This window comes from Nicotiana tabacum, chromosome 4 (assembly GCF_000715075.1).
Source record: "Nicotiana tabacum cultivar K326 chromosome 4, ASM71507v2, whole genome shotgun sequence".
In the NCBI taxonomy this organism is placed as follows: Eukaryota; Viridiplantae; Streptophyta; class Magnoliopsida; order Solanales; family Solanaceae; genus Nicotiana; species Nicotiana tabacum.
Window position 1 is genome coordinate 57,601,244 of NC_134083.1, and position 24,178 is coordinate 57,625,421.

The window sequence follows — 24,178 nt, forward strand, 5'->3', positions numbered from 1 at the left end:
AAAAAAAGAATAAAAAGAAAAAACGCAGATCTCTTATTTCATTGTTTGGGAAAAGCCCGAGGGCGTTCAGATCTAGTTAAGGGTAATTGATATTTAAAAATCGACTAAACCGACCGAACCGTACCTTACCAAACCGATTTTTAGGTTTCTTTTAATAAAACCGTAAGTTTTATATAAATTTATAACTGTACCGATAATTAAGGTAAGTTTTTTATTTTATGAAAATAAACCGAAAAATACCGAACCGCAAATAAATTTACATGTGAAAAATATATTTATATATTAATTTTAAAAATAATAAAGCATTAATTTTTTTTTTGATCTTGGAATTATGAAAACAGTTACAAGCCAACGAGTAATTAAACTCAAAATCCTAATTTCCAAACCTATTATGCTACTCTTATTGAAGCTAAATTATTTCCAGCATATTTACTAGCAAGCTAAGACACAAGATATTGTAGCTATTATGAGTAGCAAACTACAATGTATTGAATATGTTTCATTTCGTATGATTTAGATTTATCTTTTTGAATATTCAATATTCTATAGATTTAATTCTTGAGTCTCACTCCCAGCTTGGTTAATATCTTTCCATTCATGTGATTTATATTTTCTTTGTATTAATTTGCTTAGTTTCTTTTACGCCGCTGTAAAATAGTTGATGGATCTATACTCTATTCATTTTCATATTTTTTTAATTCATTATCCTTTCAAATGTAAAAATGTCAAGAACGTTTTGCCAAGTCTTATAAAAGTACGTATGTTATTGTATTCTATTCCACTAGTGACTTTTACATGATATTTTTTAAAAAATACCGAAAATTAATCGAATCGTACCGATACCGAAGAGAAACTGATATGATTGAGACGGTTTCGAAAAGTCCAATTTTGATTATACATAATAGAATAACCGAAAAATTGTACCACGAATCTTACAAAATAACGGGCTGAACCGAACCATGTACACCCCTAGATCTAGTAGACTAGTACCTCCAAAATGTAATAAGTTAGAAGCCTTGCCGCAAAATCTTAAAACAAATGTGTTTTTTTCTCTCGTCTTTTTTAGCATGGGAGATAAATGATGGTTCAGTATTTGGTAGTTGAATGTGCAACTACACGCACAGTTACACTTACTCCCAATAATTGTAATTGCCATATTTGTATTTTGGTTTGGCACCGGCAATTATTAGTATTAGTTTGTTTCTTAACATTAACACTGGGAGATTTGAAAAAAACCACCAAATAACTTTGACTGACAGACATATTTTCTTGGTAGTTAGACTATTTATTATGCGTTTGATTCTCAAATCCCACCATCTTTTACATTTGTTGTCTGATTTACTTGATACACTTACCTTCCAAACTCAATGGATAAATAATATTAAGTGCTACGTAATTTTGGGGGTTGTAAATCCATATGCATTTTAAGAATTACAAAACTTAGAGGATTTAGAAGATCACTAGTCATTTTTTAAAAATCCCTGTGACATATTAAGGTGATCTTCATTTTAGATTTGTTGTTTTTGAAGAAAATAAAAACTGAAAAATTGGACCAATAATTAAAATATTTCTGCCGACGTATTTTATTATTCCATCAAATTTTTATATTACATTCATTTTATAATCGTAGCTAGTGTATTTGATTACTCTACCGCATAATTGAAAGTCTAGTTAGAAAGTAACGTTTGAAAATAAGTTGTCACGGTTAAAGTTATTTCTGGAAAAATGAATCGAGAAACTAATATTTTTCTACTTTTATAAAACAAGACAAGATATTCCAAAATTGTCATAAACAAGAGAATTGTGTAGGTTATCTAGAGAAAATGTGTGCATACCTATGCTTTATTTAGGTTAACGTCCTAAACAAATGCGACAATGTGCAAGATCCAACAAAAGACTGGTCAAACAAAAGTTAGTACAATATGTTTCACATTTCACAGGTTTTAACTGACTTTTAACTTGCAAAATACGGCGTTTGAAAGATACAGTCTGTGGAAAAGTAGATACAAGAAACAAGAAAGTGTCAAACAGCGATTTAATCAAAGTTTACATCTCGGGCTGTTCAACGCCTAAGCTGTGCTTTTTTGTTTTGCAATTTTATCTTGATTGTTTTCTGTGTTCATAGTAATCAGATTTTGTTGTGTTAAGAGTGCAATTTATTTATGTGTTTCTTACGGAGTAATTAGGAGCTAAGGTTTTTCAATTTTTCAGACGTGTTGACGTCAGGTTTTTTGATCCAAATGTCTTTAATGTCAACAATAACTACAGTCTTACCCTCTTTTTTGATTTGATTTATTCTCCTTCTTTTATACTCCGAAAATTTACAATATCTGAAGTTTTTTTTTTGTCTTCAAACTTCCAACTTGGGACGCGTTTGTGTTTGGTTTCAACTTTTTTTTTTGTTTGACCGTCACATGAGTGGACTTTGACTGGCCGTGATCGGACTATTGATTGTCGCCGATGGGGCACTGCTGCAGTAAGGGTGTTACCGCCGATAATGACGGTCACGTCGTTGCCGTCGTTGACGGAAACTCCGCCGTGTCCACAAACAACCGCCGCAAACCATCACCGTCACCGGCACGTCCACAGTCCGTCGGGAACGGGACGAGTTACACTAACAACAACACGCCAGCTCATTCCTTTACCACCAGTCCTTTTCAGAGCCCATACCCTGCCGGAATACCTCCCTCCCCGTCTCCGGTCGGAACGCCGAGAAGGAAATTCAAGTGGCCATTTCCACCGCCGTCGCCGGCGAAGCCTATATTATCGGCGATCCTTAAGCGGCAGGGAACAACGTCAGCAAAGCCGAAAGAAGGGCCAATACCGGAAGATGAAGGTGGTGAAGGTGAGAGACAGCTGGATAAAAGCTTTGGTTATCCAAAGAACTTGACGGCAAAGTATGAGCTTGGAAAGGAAGTAGGTCGAGGGCATTTTGGACATACTTGTTGGGCTAAAGGTAAAAAAGGTGAACTTAAAAATCAACCGGTCGCTGTGAAGATCATTTCAAAATCTAAGGTGTGTGGTATGTGTTTTTGCATTTTGCTATTAGTTTTCTCAAAGCTATATAATTCAGATTAAATCCATCGGATCACGGTTTAAGATTATAGCTAGGCGAAGGCGAAGGTAATGTAGGTGAAATCCTCTATAGTTTGGGAATTTTTGTCCTATATTGTAATAAAACCAGCCAATGTGAATCAGTGGCTTTCCCCATGAGATGATAGAGTCCTTGGTTGTGGAGAAAAGTGAATGTCTATGACGTTGTGAATACACACATGTTAATAGAACTCTAGAAATATGAAACGTTTCAAGCCATTGTGACCTATAAAACTAGCTTAGTAATGGTGTAAAGGCAATTGATAGAAATTTAGAAGCTGTAGTTATTCTTCAAGGTGATTGATGATTTGCTGCGCATAATGCATATGTGAGTTTGAGCTCTCCCTTGGTGTTAAAACTAGTGTGCCAGACTTGATGACATACTAAGACATAATCAGGGCCCCATTTATTTTGTCAATATTGATGTTCCATTGAGTCATTGACTATCCATGAAATCCCATAAGCAGAGACATTGAGACTAAGCAGTTGGATGCTTTGACATCACATTCATAAGCAAATGTAAATTCTGGTGACCCTAAACACTTTGACCTGTGATGCTTTGACCTTCGTTATGATCTGAGAGATTGCAACTGAAATATTTGACACCCCCTTCTTTCTGAAGTGAGATTACCTTTATGTCACGTGGGCACTATCTTTTCTAGCAATGACATGGTTCGTAGTAGATGTTAAGTTTGACTTCCGAAGTGTGGGTTGTTGACTGGATGAATATGTTTGACAGATGACAACAGCTATATCTATCGAAGATGTTCGCAGGGAGGTGAAGATATTGAAGGCCTTGTCTGGACATCAGAATCTTGTCAAGTTTTATGATGCCTTTGAGGATGCCAACAATGTCTACATAGTAATGGAGTACGTGATTATGTGTTCCCTTCGCTCTAATTTCATCTTACTTCCCATATTCTAGTTTGACTAGATATGCTTTCAATAAATGTCAGAAACCATTTCTTATACCCAAATTTTGTGCAATAATGATAATATAGCTCTCTATTTTATCAAGAACCTTTATTTCCGAAGTCTTTCCATTTGATAGGCCCCAGTTTATAGGTATGAATTTTTAAATGGCTTTAAGAAAATTCTATCGCGTCGGTACACTTTTATTAGGTATAATGCTTGGCAGAAATATGTTTAGTTTGTCAAAGATTTGTATGTCAGTTTAAGAAGTGTGACATTTAGATAATTTCTAATGTTAGAGAACGTCAGATTTGTTTTAAAAGACATATAATCGAGTATTGGAATGAAATGGGACCTGATGGAGTGGAATGGATATTGAGGATTCGTAGGTTATGAGTGAGGTGTGGTTATTTTTGCTGCTTTAACATAACTCTGAAACGAGTTGTCATTTTGTTTTTCCACTTCTTTGTTCTTAATAGGTTATGTGAAGGAGGGGAACTATTGGACCGGATTCTATCAAGGTAATTTGCGATATTTGCCTGTGAATCGTAATATAAATGGTTAAATTTAAAATGCCTTTTCTCTTTTCCTTCTTCAGAGGTGGGAGATACACAGAGGAGGATGCCAAAAGTATACTGGTTCAAATACTAAATGTTGTCGCCTTTTGTCATCTTCAAGGTGTGGTCCACCGTGATCTGAAGCCAGAGGTACTACGTAAAGCAACCCTCAATAAAACATGCACAAATGTGAATCACATTTCTGGAAATTTTCTCCTCTTATTCCGCTGATCTAACTGGCTGTGTAACTTGATTTCTTTGTAGAACTTCCTTTTTACGAAGAAAGAAGAGGATGCACCAATGAAGGTTATTGATTTTGGTCTATCAGACTTCATCAGACCAGGTAATGATTGCGTTTGTTTTGGAAAAAAACATGTAAGTTTTCTTTTTTGGGTTGGTGGTGGTGATTTATCAGCTCCACAATCATTTAATGACCATAGATGCCATGGGTTTTAACTTTTTACTCCCCGTCCCACTTTGTTATTGAAGTTTATGAGGAGATGCGGCCTACTGCCTACCATATGTCGAAAGATCTTTGTTAGGATGCTCAGCATTTTTGAAAAGAATCATGTTAAGTCCCATATTGGTTGAGGGAATGAGTTGTGGTCTCTTATATGGTCTTAGACAATTCTACCCTTATGAGCTAGCTTTTGGGGTTGAGTTAGGCCCATTTATTTTTTCTTCACATAGTATTAGAGCCAGGCCCATCGATCCTTGTTGTTGTGTTCTCAATGTTGGGTCTTCGTGTTATGTTACCCCGCGCTCCATTATCCAGTTTTGGGTGATTTGGGGGGGATATTCACATGGGTTGAGCAAACGAGTTGTGGTCTCCTTATATGGTCTTGGAGAATCCTTCCCTCGTGAGCTAGCTTTTAAAGTTGAGTTAGGTTCAAGGTCCGTTTTCTTCGTAAAATCCATATTTTTTTTTGAGAAGGTAACAAGTTTTATAAAATAAGTAGAAAAACCTTTAGCATAAAGATTATGCTATAGTTTAAAGATAGTTACAAGACCCCTGAAAAAAGCAAAACACAAACCCAGACTTGTGATAGTTACAAAGACCCAATAATATCCACTATAGACTCTACATCCTCTACCAGAGCTTCTTTAAATCCATTTTCCATGTTGTGCCAAAATGTTAAAAGGTGCAAGAGTAAGTACTCCTGTCAGTTTTGTCTAATTTGTAGGTAAAACATAATAAATTGGTATTTGAATTATAAAAACACTGCAAAAAAGTAACAAGTAGAGAGCTAATCATAACAAGGAAAGAAATTTTTACTTAAATGCAAAGAAATTTTCATAGTCGGAACTGGTTCTTTCTTTAAGAGATATCAAGTAAAGCAGTTTAAACTTCTCAATCTTAATAGGCAAAGAATCACTTTTGTATAATCTTAGGTTGTAGTGCTGTTTGTGGAGTTCTCATAATCAATTAATTCCACATTTTACATAAAGCACGTAGATCGTTAAGATAAGACCTCAGCTTAGATGGCGTCATCAAAAGAAAACCTCAGCTTAGATGTAACCTTTATTTACAGTTTTGGCTCAAGAAAAGATAGCTTAGTGGGATGTAAGACTTTCAGCAGCTTGAAAGTCAAGCTGAGATTTTCGTTTTCCCTGTCCCAAGACGAGTCCCAAAACCGTAATTCAAAACACTGGTTGTATAAAATATTGGATATCTAGAAATCAAAAGCAGTAGAGTTGATACCTCTCTTTTCAGCAGATGCTCAGTTACTATGTAAATGGAAATATCAGCATGATTCTCTTTTTTATGATGATTTTTATCACCGTGGACAACAAGTCAGCTGCTTAATATATTTTTAGGCAATGTCAAGATAAGTGGATAAGCATGATATTAGAAGTTCCTCTGTTATAATGCATTTAACTTTTCAGTATTATCACATATCACAGTTACCAATCGTTCTTTGCTAAGCCACGTGAAATGCTCCTTCATCTATAAAGATGTGAAATGATTTATTCCATTGGATTCATTTTCATTGATTCTCCTGATCCATTTTTCTAATATTTCCTGAATGTCATCATAGCCGTGTTTTCTTCTGTCTTTTTTTTCTTTATTTCAATTTCTTTCTTTCTATTCTACCTTTAAGATTCAAACCAATCAATTCTTCTGCATTTGCAGATCAACGTCTTAATGATATTGTTGGCAGTGCATACTATGTTGCACCTGAAGTACTTCATAGGTCATACAGTATTGAAGCAGATATGTGGAGTATTGGTGTGATAACGTATATCTTATTATGTGGAAGTAGACCTTTCTGGGCACGTACAGAGTCAGGCATTTTTCGATCCGTGTTACGAGCGGATCCTAATTTTGAGGACTCACCTTGGCCTTCAGTGTCTGCAGAGGCCAGGGATTTTGTGAAAAGGCTTTTGAATAAAGACCATAGGAAGAGAATGACCGCTTCTCAAGCACTGGGTAAGTTGTTATGTGTTCAATGTATCAAATGATTTTGTGACTGGGAGATACTCTGCGCCTAGTGTCTGGGTTTTTCTTGGCATATATCAACATCTACAAATTTTACTGTATGCATTTTTCACCCTGTGCATCTGATGGCTTCCTTTTGCATTTGCAGCTCATCCATGGTTAAGGACGGGAAATCCTGTTTTACCTTTAGACATACTGATCTTTAAATTAGTCAAGTCTTATACTCGAGCCTCACCCTTGAAACGTGCAGCATTGAAGGTACTAGTGGTTTTAAATGTTTCTTGGAGAATTCTTTTGAAGTCTGTATCTGTAGGAGCATAAGCCATTTCAATCTATTTTGGTTTTCTGATATGCAGGCTCTTTCAAAAGCATTGACAGAAGAAGAGTTAATCTACCTCAGGGCACAATTCAATTTATTGGAACCGAAAGATGGTCGTGTGTCACTCAACAATTTTAAGATGGTTGGTGGTCTTACTGTATCATTTTTTAAATTAAAAATTTACAGTTATTAACATATTCTGTTTGACCCATCGTCATCTTCCGTCTATTATCTAATTCCTAAGTACATCATCATGAACTGGCTGTGCAGGCACTTACTAAACAAATGACTGATGCCATGACGGAGTCGAGAGTTTTTGACATCTTAAATTTGGTGAGACACCTGATGTTATTATAGTATCTTATCCTTCATCGCGTTTGGAATCTCTTTGGCTTCTATCATTTATCTATTGGTACATGCATTGAGTTACATTCTAGATATCAACTCAAGTTCTTAAATGATAATCATTGGGTTCTCGAGTCGGTCATATGTGCACATACACTCATCACAAGCTCATCATTTAATGCACTTGTCAAAGATAACCTGGGAGAGAGAGCATAGAAGATAACGTCTTTCGTGCATGTCCTTTTCCCATTCCTGAATTAGGGACTCTTCAACCAAGAAGGCAATCCTCTTCCGCATTTCTAAATCTAAATATATTGGGATCTTTCTACTTTTTGCTACTTTGTCTCCTATGTATTGTTTAGTTCCGTTACTTTTTTCTTGCAAAAAGAAACAATATCAGAAAGTGAATATAAAGTGAAGTAAGAAAGTGCTTTTTTCCCTTTGTCTGACTTATGGAGTTGCCACATGAAAAGATAAGTGCTATCAGTTTGTTGCTTCCTGATTCCTGAATGCATGTGAAATTTCTTCTTACTAGATTATAGATACAAGGCAGAGAACTGGCACATTATATTTTTATGGTTGAGCTTGACATCTTATTGCTCCCACAATTTTGAACAAGCGTTTTTGTTTGTTAAATTGAAGATGGTTCTTACTAGATTACAGGTACAAGGCAGAGAACTCACGCCTTGTACTTTTGCGCTTGAGCTTGACATCTTATTGCTCCCACAATTTTGAACCGATGTTTTTGTTTGTTAAATTGAAGATGGAACCATTATCCTATAAACCGCTGGATTTTGAAGAGTTCTGTGCTGCCGCAATTAGTACATATCAGCTTGAGGCTCTTGAAAATTGGGAACAAATTGCTTGTGCCGCTTTTGAGTATTTTGAGCAAGAAGGAAACCGTATCATTTCCGTTGAGGAATTAGCACAGGTAGGCCAAGGGTACTGGCAGTGACGTTGTATTTTGATTCATCTTGCTGTTCTAATGTGGTATCTGTGTTTGCAGGAAATGAATTTGGGCCCTACGGCTTATGCTTTTCTCAAGGATTGCATTAGACCATCTGATAGAAAATTGAGTTTCCTTGGGTATACCAAATATTTGCATGGTGTGACAATTCGTGGTTCAAGCACAAGACATCATCGATAACATGGCTGATTGGAGCCACAAGTTGCTCCAAAGGAGAACAAGAGAGTACAATTTCTATTCTTTCCTTCTTTTTTCTTGTGCAGAAATAGAAAGTGTTAAACTATCTGTTGGCAAAGATATTTCAATTCATGTTGTGAGGATACTATCTTTATTCTTTAGGATTAGTGATTTGGATTTTGTATCGTTGTAATAGAATCTTTTTTTCTGGGGAAGAAAACTTCAGGGAGAGCAAGACATGCTGAAGTGCTGATTGTAAATCTGAAGCTTAGAACGTTCATTCTTCTGCAATTTACTACGTAGCAGTCCTATTATTTTGGCTTAGCACATTCTGTTAGTGGTAATTTGCAAATATAGGTGGATGGGGTTAACCCATTTTTTCACGTTTTCGTAGGTATACCACGCTGGTAGCTGTGAAAGCAACAAGCAAAACTGGCAAATGGAACATTAGGGGCCGAAATGCTCAGACATTGACCAAATTGGTTTCTCACCAACTAATCTTAGTGTTTTCCATCACGTTTATCATCAAAACAGTTATTTAATTGTGCCTCAATAATTCAGTCCTCAAAGGGATGATTAAGTGGTTAAGGCATCAAAATAAACCTGATTATTATAGGTTTGAACCACTGCTACAACATTAAGTTTGAGTCAATCTGCCCCAAATTTGGTGGTTAGACTTTACCCAGCTCCTGTCCTTATGGGTTGCAGCAGGAACGTTCCTGCTGGATTTATCGAGACGTACATAAGGTGGCCCAAATAAAAAGAAGATTGTCACACTCCTTGTCTAACTATTATGGTATTGGTGAAGTTTTACTTCCTTCTTTGGAGGCTTATTTTAGAATCTTCCAAAATAAAATAAAAGGAGTGAGGAGTTATGCATCAGGATTCTCTTTTAATCTGCCAAACTAGTCAAAAAGTGTATGCGTTTATTTTCGTAAGGTGCAGGTGGCTAAGGAAAACAACATTTGAATTTCTCCTCTCAACTAAAGCAACCACTACGAAACTAACAGTTGACAATATATCTGTAGTTGATTATCGTATAAACTCCTAACTACTCGGAAAAAATTATGTATGGGATAAGTAATGGGAATCTTAGAAAGTCTTTCTAAGCACCAATGTTGAACTGACAATTAATTCCTTAAGTAGTGTTCTTATTTAAATCAAGACTGTTACGCTAACGCTTTTGATTGTTATTTTTGAAGCTTATTACGTCGTACCGTTGGGCGTTGATCTATATATCATTTCGGGTACAATAGAAGTATGTTAAAAAATAGATTTGAACACACCACTTTTATCTCTAATCTTTTATTCTGTTTCACATCAACCTTATATGGGTTCTTTCCTACGGTACAATCGTTATGCGCATGAAAGTAAAAATACCTTTTTACCCCGGTTTAACCATAGTATTCCAACTCCACTGATCTGACCATTCTTTTAACACTAATGAGGTAAAATGCGAATCTCAACTATCTCACTACATTCCTCAGCGGGCGCATAAAGGTTAAAACTTGAATGCGCACGCAAGTGTACATAAAAAGGATTTGATTATTGATTCTTGTTACGCTGACCATGGAACGTTTTTAAAAAACAAACTAAAAACAAAATATTGGAGAAACGAAAACAACGTGTACTACAAGCTAGTTTCAGAAAATAATCGGGAAAACAAAATACAACCAAACCGTTGTTTCCAGAAGTTATTCATGTAGCGGACACAAAACTAAGGGTGTGTTTGGTATTGTAGGAAAATATTTTCTGCAGAAAATGTTTGCATGAAAAATAAGTGATTTTTAATTTATTTTTTGGTGTTTGATTAGTTAGCAGAAAATATTTTTTCAAAATATATAATCTAAACAGACACTATTCAAACACACCGAAATGGAAAACAGAACCGAAACAAAAAGGCAGTAACTGTTTTGAATCCAAAAGTCAGAGCGTAATAAGGTGTCCAATATAGTCTATAGATATTATTTCCTATATTGATTTTATAATATACTTTTCTGGGGCAACCCCTAAAGAAAATAAAAGTAAGCGACACATACAAGAAATGAGGAGAAGCCAAAGTAAAGGAACTGAATGTGATAGGATGGCACTTTTTCCCTTTAATGAGGGGAATTCCCCTTTGGAAAAATACAGATATTGTTTCGATTCTCTACCTGTTGCAGCGACGACAGGAATGAATGGCTCGACTATATTTGATCCAATTGTCCATTTGCATTAACTTTTATTATACTTTTTTTATTTAGCTCAACTCGTGTTTCAAGTTTCAACAACAATTAAAATCACCAAAAGGGTTCCAAAAGCCAAGCTGCCACAATACCTCGTGAAACTTGTCCTTTAATGTATGACCTTTGATATAGAAATTTATAATATTCAGACACTAAATTAAAAAGGTATTATAAGTTCCAATTTTTCTCAAATCAAAATAATAAAACAATATATTTTACATTGTTATTCAAAGTTTGTCTAGATGGACCTTGGGAAGCAAAACTTGTCGAACTTTTTGGAGTACGATTTCATTTTCTTATTTTTTTTGTGTTTCATTCCGTGTCCGATATTCATATTGTGATCTCAACTAGAGTCGGATCTAAGACTTCCAGAACATTAGCGCACAACTAATAAGCGCACCACTAATAAGGGAGAAAAAGAAAGTATATAGTGGGAATTGATTCATTCCTTTGGGTAAATAACTCAATATCAACCAAGTGCACCATTCAGGAGCAACAAATAATATTAGATCAGTTATAGGAAATATGTATACAAAATATCTAGTTTAGCAGAAAAATTATGGGTTCACATACACCATAATTTAGGCCTAAATTCGCCGATGACCTCGATTAATTTGAATTCGTGTCACGTAAGACCTATTAAAAAAGAAGCGTTTCTTATTTTTCATCGACAAGACTCAAAAACGAGAACTTTTGCTAATTGCTAAGAAGAAAGGGGTCCTATCCCTTCCACTATAACCTTCCGTAGCGTAGGAATGACTTGTAACTGGAGAGCCACAACACGGTTAGTAACTCCCAGTCAAAGTTTTTGAGAAATACATATAAAAATTTCCGAAGTCAAATGCTTCTTTGACATCCAATTACAAGTCTTAAACGCAAGGAGTGGGATCTATTAAGTTTCTCATGTGTGAGAGAGAGCATTAAACTTTCTTCATTCTAAGTTAGTTGTTTACAGTTCAGCTTTGCCTTTGTGGCAACTACAGGAAATCTAGCATCTTATTCAAGATTGTCAAACTTAATTGCACAAGAAATATTTCTGCACATGGCCCTACATGCTTCTTGAGAGATCTACTTTAATTTAGTCTTCACATTCACAATATGATCAATTATGAAATCCACAAAGGCAGTGGAGCATTCACTTACAAACAAAGAAACAATCAATGGTTGGATTCATACACAAATCTATCTACCGTAATACTACAACAAAAATCCAGTATAATCCAATTAGTGGGGTTTGGGGAGGGTAGTGTGTACGCAGACCTTACCTCTACCCTGGGATGGAGAGGCTATTTCCAATAGACCCTCGGCTCCCTCTCTCCAAGAACTCCTCACCTTGCTATTGGGGTGACTCGAACTCACAACCTCTTGGTTAGAAGTGGAGAGTGCTCACCACTAGAGCAACCCACTCTCTATGGTAACACTAAAAGATAAAAAAAAAAAAAGCAATGCGTTCACACAGGGTCCGAGAAAGGGCGGCACCGCAAGTAGGGGCGGAGCTACAGTAATGGGTGCGGGTGCGGGCGAAGCCAGTGATTTTTTTCGGAACCCTGTATTTGTATTGAAATATTTACTAAATCTATATAAATATATACTGTCGAACCCAGTAACAAAAGGGGTCTTGGTTCAATGATAAGGGTTGTGGGTTTGATTCCCTCAATGCTCCTGAAATTAACAGTAACAATCCTGCTATTTTTTAGTAGTGTTCAATACCAAAAGATAAGTCCCTTTAAAAAAGAAAAAGGGAGGATTTCTCATCACTACTCAAGAAAATTGTTTTCAAAGAAATGAATGAACCATGTTTTCAAAGCAAAGTTAAATATTAGTAATAAATACTCATCAACAATTGAAATACTGCATCTATCCACTGAACTTATCTCCCAATAGAAAGGAAACCGAGATTTTTGGATGATATAACCAAACTGACAGATGCAGACAAAAACATACATTACACGAAAGAGGAAATAAAGAAGTTGAACCATAGAAAAATCAGAACCAGGTGAAAACCAAGTAGTATGAAAAAACCAAGGCCATATTTTGAGATTTTTAGTGCGCAAAAGTGACAAATTAAAGGGGTCGACATTAAAGAAAGGGACAATGTAGATGGCAATAAGGAATTGGGGACCTACGTACCCTTCTCAATCCTAATCAGTGAACTTCCCTACCAAAAACCTCTTTGTGGAGATGGCAGAAGCATATTTCATCAAACACTCTCTACTCTTTAGCACCCAGGGTACAAAAGAAGGGCAGAAACTGAGAAACACAGACACATGTAATCTGGCAATACATGTGTCTAGTTGCTATGCACCTCGTACGCCAACCATGGATATTAAGATTTACACTTTCTAGTTGTTTTTTAAAAGACTGCATTGTTACCTCAAATATAGGAAGGAAAAAGAAAGTCTAATTTGTAAAGGCTATAAAGCATGTTCCTTTTTGGGCCATACACTCAAGGCAAGAACAAAAATTCATAGCCAGCAAATTAAAAGAACATGAGAACCATAATTTCTCTTTTAATATAGTAAAAATTAATTTGAATCTACAACATGACCAACAACAAAAAAAACTGTATTATGAATATCATTCCAATTAGTTCATAATCTTTCACCACACTTTTGGGTACATGAACATCTTGGAACAGAGCATATAAAAAAAAGTAAAAATAAAAAAACAAAAAAAACCTAAAAAGACTCGAGGCAATACTAGAAATTTACATTACTTGAGCACTGAAAATCCGAGTCAAAAAGTACTACTACTACTACTACTACTATTATCAGGCCTTAAAACACCAGTGATTATGGTGGTGATGATGTGCAGTTTCTTTACCAATCAAGCCCTGAATATGGCGAAATTCTTCAACATGACAAGGAATATTAATTGGACCTTTGTGATCAAATCCATATTTTTCCGCTGCTTCATTCAATAGTTGCAAGAACAGGGGATGGTTGATATAACTGACAGGGATAACAAACCTATGTTGCTCTTCTCCTTGACCTACCATAACTGCAAAACACCCTTTTGGTATATCTTTCAATTCTTTCTTCCCATGATGATTATGATGAAAGTTAATGTGAGGCATATGAAGATGAAAATTCAGATGAAGATGGTGTTTATCTCCGCTACCCATCTGTGTACTAAACAAGATCCAACGAACAAAAAACAAGAAAAAAGAAATCTGAAAAAAGATTGTACAGTTGAGAGAGAGAGAGAGAGAGAGGTTACAAGAAAGGTGAAAGAGAGAAAGGCCAAGGATCAGAAGAGGAGATGGCTAATTTGAAGAGAGTAAAACAAGAGTCTGTTAAAGATCTTGGAATGTTGCTCATATTCTATCTAACTCTGAAATAACGCATATATATTTATGTCTGAAATATTATTAGGATGAGGAAAATCAGTGTGGTTTCGAGAGATATAGGGGAGGTCTATTTATATAGGGTTTATTATGTAGTAACCCTTTGGCCTATGGTTAAAGAAATATACACAAATAAGGACTGAAACAGTAGTTTGAGGATGGTGGGTGAGTAAAAGCCTTATCCAAGTGGAAATCGTAATTATTAGTTAGAACAAAGGCCAAATATACCCTTTTATTTTCGAAAATGATTTAATAATATCCCTCGTTATATTATTGGATTATTTATACCCCTGCAGTCATACTTTGGGTTCAAATATACCTCTCATTTAAACGGAGGGACACGTGTCATCGTCCTGTTGGTCAATTCTAAATATTTTTTAATTAATTAAAAAGATCCATTACCCATACCCGAAAAATAATTTTTTTTTTTGTAAAAACTGCAAAAAACTGAAATTATTTTTACTAAAAAATAAAAAAAACGAAAATATTTTTGTTTTCAGTTTTTACAAAAAAAACTGCTTTAGAAAAAACTGAAAAATATTTTCTAAAATAATGTTTTTGTAAAAACTAGAAAAAAGAAGAAGCTGAAAATCAATTTGCTAAAGCAATTTTTTTGTAAAAATTGGAAAAAACTGAAATAGTTTTTACTAAAAACTGAAAAAAATAAAATATTTTTTTTTTCAGTTTTTGCAAAAAAACTGCTTTAAAAAAAGCTGAAAAATATTTTCTAAAACAATATTTTTGTAAAAACTGAAAACAAAAACTAAAAAGTAATTTTCTAAAGCAATGTTTTAGTAAAACGGAAAAAACAAATATTTTCTTTTTTTCCCCCAGTTTTTAGTTAAAAATATTTCAATTTTTTTTTCCAGTTTTTAATTGCTTTAGAAAATTGATTTTCAGTTTTTTTTTTCTAGTTTTTACAAAAACATTGTTTTAGAAAATATTTTTCAGTTTTTTTTAAAGCAGTTTTTTTGTAAAAACTGAAAAAAATATATTTTTGTTTTTTTCCAGGTTTTAGTAAAAATAATTTCAGTTTTTTTCAGTTTTTACAAAAATAAAAAAATTATTTTTCGGGTATGAGTAATGAGTCTTTTTAATTAATTAGGAGATATTTAGAATTGACCAATAAGACGATAACACGTGTCTCTCCGTTTAAATGTGGGATATATTTGAACCCAAAGTATGACTAAAGGGATATAAATAACCCAATTGTACAATAAAGAATATTTTTAGACCATTTTCGAAAGCTCAGGGGTATATTTGGTCCTTTGCCATATTAGTTAAAGGTTATGGAAGACGTTTCGGTTTTCACAAAGGGATAATTACGTAAAAAGGAAAGCTGCTATTTTCAGGTCAAAAATTGCTGTCACCACGTCTGAAAAATGACTGTTTAAAAGAGACTCTTTGGGTGGCTAAAGGTCAAAAAGCTAAGAGGAAAAGAATATGGGAACATAATAAATGGAGAGCATAATTAAGTTCCCAATTAATGCAATAGATTAAAATTCATAAGTCATAACCCACCTAGTTGCTTTATTTTTTATTTTTAAAATCACTTAAATAAGAAAAAGAATTACAAAATTTTAACGATTTTAATACCGAGATAATTTCGAACCACTTCATTCTTTTAAAATAGAATAGACTATAGAGTAGTTTAAAGTGCTTTATTTTCGAGCCTTCTTTTTTCACATTCTCTTGTTTCGTCTCTGATAAACTAAAATAAGGAATTGAAAATATAACTACATGCTGTAAATTTCCATATATTATTTTGTAAATTTACACAAATTGCTGTCACCATTTTTTGGAGATTAATTGTTTTAAAGATGTAAAGGGAGGAACCCACTCCTACTTAAGTATTTTGTATAGTAGTTTTTTTTTTTCGATTTTAAATTAAAACATATCATGACAAGTGAGATGTTTCTTTCTAATTGCTATCCTTATCCTAATCTTTTTGCATTAAATAAAACTAAAAAGCATTAAAAACGTATGCTATAAACCTTTCATGGTAAGGAATAAACCCTTCGATTTTTTGCAGTGTTTCCTTTTAATAAGCAACTAATTAACTCGGAGATATTTATTAAAAATTGAAACTAGTTATTATTAAAATTAGGCAAACCAACCCCAGTTAAAGTCTGGTCCACTACCAACGAGTCCAAATTTGACCTTTAATAATGCTTACCACTTATTAGTTTTATTTAATTATTTTGTTTCCTTATTTTTCTCCTAGCCCTTAGCTTTTTGCCCTTTAGCAACCGTACCCAAAGAGTCTCTTTAAAAGGGATTCCTCTTATTTCATTCAACTATTATATTATTAAAAATAAACAGTATCTTGTATATTAGGCTTGAAAACTGGCAAAGGCAAACTAACACCTTGGAAAATATGTTACAGTATATGAAAATGTAAAGATATCATAAGATAGGCAGAACATAATAGTACTCGAAAAAAGGATCTAGCTGAAGACATTTAAAATAGGCATATAAAAAACAAGGAGAAAAACTTATTGGAACAGATTGGACTTTATTTTGGATGATATTAACTAAGTATTAAGTATTATCTCTCTATTATTCCATAGATCAATTGGTCGTTCTCTATGTTAGTTGAGTCGTTAATAAAATTTCTAAAAAGCGAATACAAGAGTGGGTTTTTAATACTTAAGTTAGTTGAGTCGTTAATGTAATTTTTAATCAAAATATATTGAGTATCGAGAAAAAAGAGAATCACGTTCGTTGATCGTGATCTTCGTAATGAAAATGTGCCATTTTGGTGGTTTGGAGAAACTTGTTCGAAGAGCATATTGTCATTATTTTGAAGATGTAATAAGATGTACCCCTCCTTATTCTAATTCTCTGATTAAATTCTCCATGTGGGTTTTAAACATGTCTAATGTATCTAATGAAAATATCTTTTCTACCTGGATTTCTTTCGTTTTATTAATGGTTTAATCATTTGGTATTCGCAGTTCGCTGACCAAATTAATATGGAGTTGCACTAAAAGGTAAAATGTTTCCGACAAGTTTTTCATTTAGTAAGATTCTGAAATAATATATTCTGTATATTACAAAAAATATACAAATTTTATATATTTTTTCGGCTAACAGATATAAATAATTCTGGCGCGAGCTAAAAATGATAATACGCCTAAAATTAACGCCACGACAACCCACTTAGCTCGTCTTATCATTTTATTGACGCCGCTAGCTTGCTGTTACTAGCTGATGTTTGGCATATTTCGATATGTGTTGATGTTACTTTACCCATGTTTTAACCACTTCTTGATGTTATTTAATCTTTAAAACTCCCAACATGGTGTAATTATTGGTTTGATGACTAATTAAGTTATGTGTGACGATTTAAGGTGTTCGGAGTGCAAAATATGAAGAAAAGGTGGTTTAGCCAGAGGAAGAAGGGTTGGATGCGTCGCATCCAACCTAGGAAAACATCATCCTGCGTGCAACCTTAGCAGTGAAGTTGGGCCATAGCGTTCGCCATCGCGTGCGAAACTGGGAAGTAGAAGAGAAGGCTGGATGCGTCGCGTCTACCCTCACATGCAAAGTTAAGAAATGGAGGACGAGGTGGATGCGTCGCATCCGCCTTAGCATCAACCCCTGACGCCGATTTGGACTAGAGTTAGGAGAACTCTAGATTATAACTTTTGGACGCAATATATAAGCTTTAAAAAGCCTCTTGTAGAAGAGAGACGGGGAAAGGGAAGAAAAAAGGCTATAACCAAGTTCAAAGACCACGGAATTCGTCTGGAGTTTTATCTTTTCTTTCTTTTATTGATTTTTATGCAATCTTATGAAATTTGGGATGATTGCCTGAATATGAGTGGCTAAGAACCCTATTATTCTAGGGTCATGGGTATACATGAATGTTGATGTTTGAAGTTTAATTTGACGACGTTGGGTTTATCATATTTTGTTGTTTATTTAATTCTGTTTCTAAATATTTTGCTGAGTAATTAACAGTGAAATACTATCTACGAATCTAGAGTTGAACTCGAAAGTGGGAACCCTAGACTGCATATAGAAGTAAATAGAGTAAGTTTTCAAAACTCGGGCATCGGGGAAAGGATTCGCGATTAGGATAGACATATACCTAATTGCCTTACTCGGTTAAAATACAGGAATTGTAAATGAGTTCTTGTTAAACTTAATTCCATAGACATATAGGTATTAAGTTAACTTGAGCATGCGAGTAAGAACTCGACAGATTCTTACGAGTGAAATTAACCCTGTGAATCAACAATTCAGATAAATCAATTAGCTATTTTAAAATACGAATGCAACATGAATGTTAGATGACCCGTGACCCTGGAATATTATATCCTATTGATTGTTGAACAAAACTATTTAAGTGTTGTGTTGAATTCTTAGCGATTCATTATTTGATCGTCCGTAGGTAGTAAGTTAGAAAATTATATATTTTGTTAGAAATATCTTGAATCAATAAACTATTCGAGTTTGAATTAGTCAAAGTTAATCATAAGTCTTCGTGGGAACGATACTTTATTCACTACTTTATTACTTGACGACCACGTATACTTGCGTGAGTGTGTTTGGCCGTAACAAGTTTTTGGCGCCGTTGCCGGGGACTTAGAAATTAGCTACGTGACTAAGTTAAGCTTTTATTAGATATTTATTTTCAAGTTTTAATTTTCAGTTTGCCTGGTTTGTGTCAACGCAGGGTCTTCTCTCGAATGCAGAGGAGTAGAAGTGCAAACAACCTCATTCCTCTTGATCCAGAAATCGAACGAACACTACATAGAGTGAGAAGGGAACACGAAGCTAGAACGAGAATAGAAAGAGAGTTGGACATCGCAGTCCAACCACAGCCAATAGATATGGCAGGCAATGAAGAGCGTCCGATAATTGAAGCCGCAAGGCCCAATCTTGCGAATATGACTCAGGCTATTGTGAAGCCTGATATCACTGGGCATTTTGAACTCAAACAGTACATGGTACAGCTGATTCAGTCCACAGGACAATATGTGGGTCTATCTCATGAGGACCCGCAGAGGCATATTCAGAACTTCTTGGAAATCACGGACACTTACAATTATCTGAACGTCTCCAAGGACTATGTCAGGCTGACACTATTCCCCTTTTCACTGTTGGGGGAAGCTAAAGAATGGTTGCAAAAGGAGCCCGCGAACTCTATCCACACTTGGGATGATCTAGCAAGGAAGTTCCTGATCAAGTTTTTCCCAACTAAGAAGACAAAGTCGCTGAGGAGCCAAATTCTTGGGTTCCAACAACGGGATGGCGAGACACTTCGTCAAGCTTGGGAAAGATACAAGAAGCTACTCAGAGACTGCCCGCATCATTGTCAAACTGATGAGGTATTGGGTCACACTTTTGTTGATGGGTTAGATGAAGCATCAAAGATGAATCTTGACTCAGCTTGTGGGGGTAGTTGCATGGCAAGACCGTATAGTGAAATACAACTCTTGCTAAATAATTTCACTGCTAATGACCATAATTGGCAAGGAGAGGGGGATTCACGAAGGGGAATTAAACAGAAGGCCGCCGGTTTGATTGAGCTTGATGACTTTTCCGCCATGAGAGCCGATATAGCAAAATTGGCAAATCAGATGAATAGAATGACAACACAACAAATGCAACATGTACAGCAGATGTCTATTTGTTGCGAACTATGCGGAGACAGTCATATGATTGACATGTGCCCCACGAATCCTGAATCTATATACTATGTGGGGCAACAAAACAGAGGTCCTATGAATCAACATGCGCAATATGGGAACACTTACAACCCAAACTGGAGGAATCATCCTAACTTCTCATGGGGCGGAAGTCAACAGAATCAGTATAGGCCTCAAGGGAATTTTACTCAACCTCAGAAGCCACCCCAACAAATGGAAGAAAGTACGAATGACTTGCTGAAAAAGTTGTTGCTAGACAATCAACAGCTCAGGATCGATTTCAGAAATCTTGAAAGGCAAATGGGGCAGTTAGCAGCAAACCAAAATACTAGACCTACAGGCTCACTTCCCAGTGATACAGAGAAGAACCCTCAAGTTGATACAGTTACACTTAGAAACGGGAGGGAACTAGAGGAAGTGCCAAGGAAGATAAAAGAAAAATCTATACCTGGGGGGGAGTTGACACCCAAGGCAACACAAGAGTCAAAGGAAGATGATGCAAGTTCAGAGCGAATGGAGGTTACAAGGCCACCACCACCTTTCCCCCAAAGATTGCAGAAAAGGAATGACGATCGCATGTTCAACAAATTTCTCTCCATGTTGAGTCAGGTTCAATTAAATATTCCATTAGTGGATGTACTTCGTGAAATTCCAAAGTACGCTAAGTACATAAAAGACATAGTGGCTCATAAGAGGAAATTGACTGAGTTCGAGACGGTTGCACTTACTGAGGAGTGCACATCAAGGGTCCAAAACAAGCTTCCCCAAAAGCTTAAGGATCCTGGCAGCTTCACCATTCCAGTACAAATCGGTAATATTGACGTGGGACGTGCTCTGTGTGATTTGGGTGCAAGCATAAATCTGATGCCTTTATCCTTGTTTAAGCAATTAGGTCTGGGAGCTCTGAGACCAACCACCGTGATGTTGCAATTAGCTGATAGGTCCATAGCCTACCCCGAAGGAGTGATTGAAGATGTGCTGCTGCAAATTGGAAAATTCATCTTCCCAGCTGACTTCATTATTCTAGACTTCGAGGCTGATGAACAAGTTCCAATCATATTGGGACGACCTCTCTTGGCTACTGGCGATGCAATAATTAAAGTGAGAGAAGGGAAAATGATTATGAGAGTGGACAACGAGGAAGCAGTCTTCAATGTCTACAAAGCAATCCAACTTCCCCGCCACTATGAGGAGCTCTCTATGATATCTGTGGTGGAGGTGGATGAGAAACTTCTTGACACGAGTGTATATCTAGACGACTGTTTAGAAAAAGCAATCATGATGTTTGATAGCTTGGAGATGGATGATGAGGTTGAGGAGATGATGCATATCCTAGATACATCATGTGGTTACATGCAAGGAATAATCCCGTTTGAGCCCCTGAATAGGCCAAGTGGCCCCCACCAAAGCCGTCAATTGAAAAAGCTCCAAATTTGGAACTTAAACCCCTACCCCCTCACCTTCAATATGCTTATTTGGGAAGTTCTGACACTTTACCTGTTATTATTTCTGCTCACTTGTCTAAATTACAGGAAGAAAAGCTATTAAGGGTGCTACGTGAGCACAAGCGAGCAATTGGGTGGACAATGTCTGACATTAAAGGCATTAGTCCAGCTTTCTGCATGCAGAAAATCCTCATGGAGGACGGACACAAGCCAAGTGTAGAACACCAACGCCGACTAAATCCAATCATGAAAGAAGTGGTAAGAAAAGAAGTGATTAAGTGGCTTGATGCAGGTATTGTATTTCCAATCTCTGATAGTAAATGGGTAAGCCCCGTTCAATGTGTGTCGAAGAAAGGGGGGATAACCGTAGTAGTTAATGAAAATAATGACTTAATTCCTACAAGAACTGTCACTGGATGGAGAATTTGCATAGATTACAGAAAACTGAACAATGCCACCCGGAAAGACCACTTTCCCCTTCCTTTTATTGACCAAATGCTTGATAGATTAGCTGGCCAGGAATACTACTGTTTCCTGGATGGTTATTCGGGGTATAATCAGATTGCTATAGCCCCAGAAGACCAAGAGAAAACTACATTTACATGTCCTTATGGCACATATGCGTTCAAGAGAATGCCCTTCGGTCTTTGTAATGCACCTGCGACTTTTCAAAGGTGTATGATGGCTATTTTCACTGACATGGTTGAAAGATTTGTAGAAGTATTCATGGACAATTTTTCTGTGTTTGGATGTTCTTTTAATAGTTGTTTGATGAACCTTGATAAAGTGCTAGCTAGGTGTGAAGAGACGAACTTGGTGCTAAACTGGAAAAAGTGCCATTTCATGGTACGTGAAGGTATAGTTTTGGGGCACAAGGTTTCAAAAGATGGTCTACAGGTGGATAAAGCAAAGGTGGAGACGATTGAAAAATTGCCCCCGCCGACATCCATCAAAGGCATTCGCAGTTTCTTGGGTCATGCAGGTTTTTATCGTCGTTTCATTAAAGATTTTTCGAAAATTTCTTCCCCTTTGTGCAGGCTTCTAGAGAAAGATGTTACCTTCAAGTTTGATAATGCATGTCTGAAAGCATTTGAGGAGCTGAAGGGAAGATTGGTGACTGCACCAATTATCATTGGCCCCGATTGGGCACAACCATTTGAGTTGATGTGCGATGCAAGTGACATAGCAATTGGAGCGGTGTTGGGGCAAAGGAGGGATAAAATCTTTCACTCCATTTATTATGCAAGCAAAACTATGAATCCAGCTCAGATGAATTATACAGTGACTGAAAAGGAGTTGCTTGCAGTGGTGTGGGCGTTTGACAAGTTCAGATCCTATCTAGTGGGAACCAAAGTCATCGTCTACACAGATCATTCAGCTATCAGATACTTATTTGAAAAGAAAGACGCCAAGCCGAGGCTGATTCGTTGGGTCCTCCTCTTGCAAGAATTTGACTTAGAGATCCGAGATCGAAAAGGGACAGAAAATCAAGTGGCCGATCATTTGTCCAGATTAGAAAGTCGGGACCATGTAGCTGAAGGAGGGTCAATTAAAGAAACATTTTCGGATGAGCAAATATTAGCAGTCACCTCAGGTGAAGCCCCATGGTATGCAGATTATGTGAATTTTATCGCAAGTGGGGTGACGCCACTAGAATGGACAGCTGACAATAGAAGAAGATTCCTACATGATGTAAGGTTCTACGTGTGGGATGAGCCATTCCTATATAGGCAGTGTGCAGATCAGTTGGTGAGAAGGTGTGTTCCTGAGGAAGAGATGAAGGCTATACTACATGACTGCCATGCGTCACCATATGGAGGTCATCACGGCGGGGATAGAACCGCCCAAAAAGTGCTACAATCAGGTTTTTATTGGCCAAAATTATTTAAGGATGCACATGCCTTCGTTAAAAATTGTGATAGATGCCAAAGAACTGGAACTATCACGAGGAAGCACGAGATGCCCTTGCAAAATATTCTGGCGGTAGAACTTTTTGATGTTTGGGGGATTGATTTTATGGGACCATTCCCATATTCTAACGGGCACAGATACATCTTGGTGGCGGTCGACTATGTTTCTAAGTGGGTAGAGGCCATTGCTCTTCCTACTAACGACGCAAAGGTTGTGGTAGGCTTTGTAAAGAAGCACATCTTCACACGTTTTGGGACTCCAAGAGTGTTGATAAGCGACGGGGGAACTCACTTTTGTAACAAACTGCTGAATAATATTCTTGCAAAATACGGAGTCAAGCACAAAGTTTCCACTGCCTATCATCCCCAAACGAGTGGTCAAGTAGAAGTTTCCAACAGAGAGGTCAAGCAGATTTTGGAAAAGACAGTAAGTATGAATAGAAAGGACTGGGCCGGGAAGCTGGATGACGCATTATGGGCATATCGCACTGCGTACAAGACCCCAATAGGCACTTCTCCGTACAGGTTGGTTTATGGGAAGGCCTGCCATCTGCCCGTCGAGCTTGAACACAAAGCATATTGGGCGATTAAAAAGCTAAATATGGAGATGGACTTGGCCGGTGAGAAGAGATTGCTACAACTCAACGAGCTTGATGAGTTTCGATTGCATGCGTATGAAAATGCCAAATTGTATAAAGAGAAGACCAAAAGATGGCATGATAGGCATATCCAACATCGTGAGTTTGAACCAGGTCAAGAAATTCTACTGTTTAATTCAAGGC

The 24,178-nt window shown here is 36.3% G+C and overlaps 1 protein-coding gene across 2 annotated transcripts; it reads left to right on the top strand.

The window, feature by feature from the left end:
- Nucleotides 1–1,970: 1,970 nt before the first annotated feature.
- On the top strand, nt 1,971–9,343 carry LOC107825396 (CDPK-related kinase 4). 2 transcript variants are annotated; one of them, XM_075251912.1, is made up of 12 exons: nt 1,971–3,015; nt 3,833–3,963; nt 4,485–4,526; nt 4,604–4,712; nt 4,827–4,905; nt 6,697–6,993; nt 7,151–7,260; nt 7,359–7,463; nt 7,592–7,654; nt 8,430–8,597; nt 8,673–8,858; nt 9,205–9,343. In XM_075251912.1, the coding sequence occupies exons 1-11, from the start codon at nt 2,461–2,463 to the stop codon at nt 8,811–8,813; spliced, it is 1,800 nt and encodes a 599-aa protein (XP_075108013.1). In that variant the 5' UTR covers nt 1,971–2,460; the 3' UTR covers nt 8,814–8,858; nt 9,205–9,343. The 2 variants fall into 2 exon arrangements, with proteins under 2 accessions (XP_075108013.1, XP_016507739.2); XM_016652253.2 differs by lacking the exon at nt 9,205–9,343 and having other exon boundaries at nt 8,673–9,101.
- The last annotated feature ends 14,835 nt before the right edge of the window (nt 9,344–24,178 follow it).

Coding starts and splice junctions, on each gene's coding strand:
- LOC107825396 (XM_075251912.1), top strand. CDS start 2,461: ATGGGGCACTGCTGCAGTAAGGGTGTTACCGCCGATAATGACGGTCAC. Junction 4,527..4,603: donor TTGGACCGGATTCTATCAAG/GTAATTTGCGAT, acceptor TTCCTTCTTCAG/AGGTGGGAGATACACAGAGG. Junction 7,655..8,429: donor TTTTTGACATCTTAAATTTG/GTGAGACACCTG, acceptor GTTAAATTGAAG/ATGGAACCATTATCCTATAA.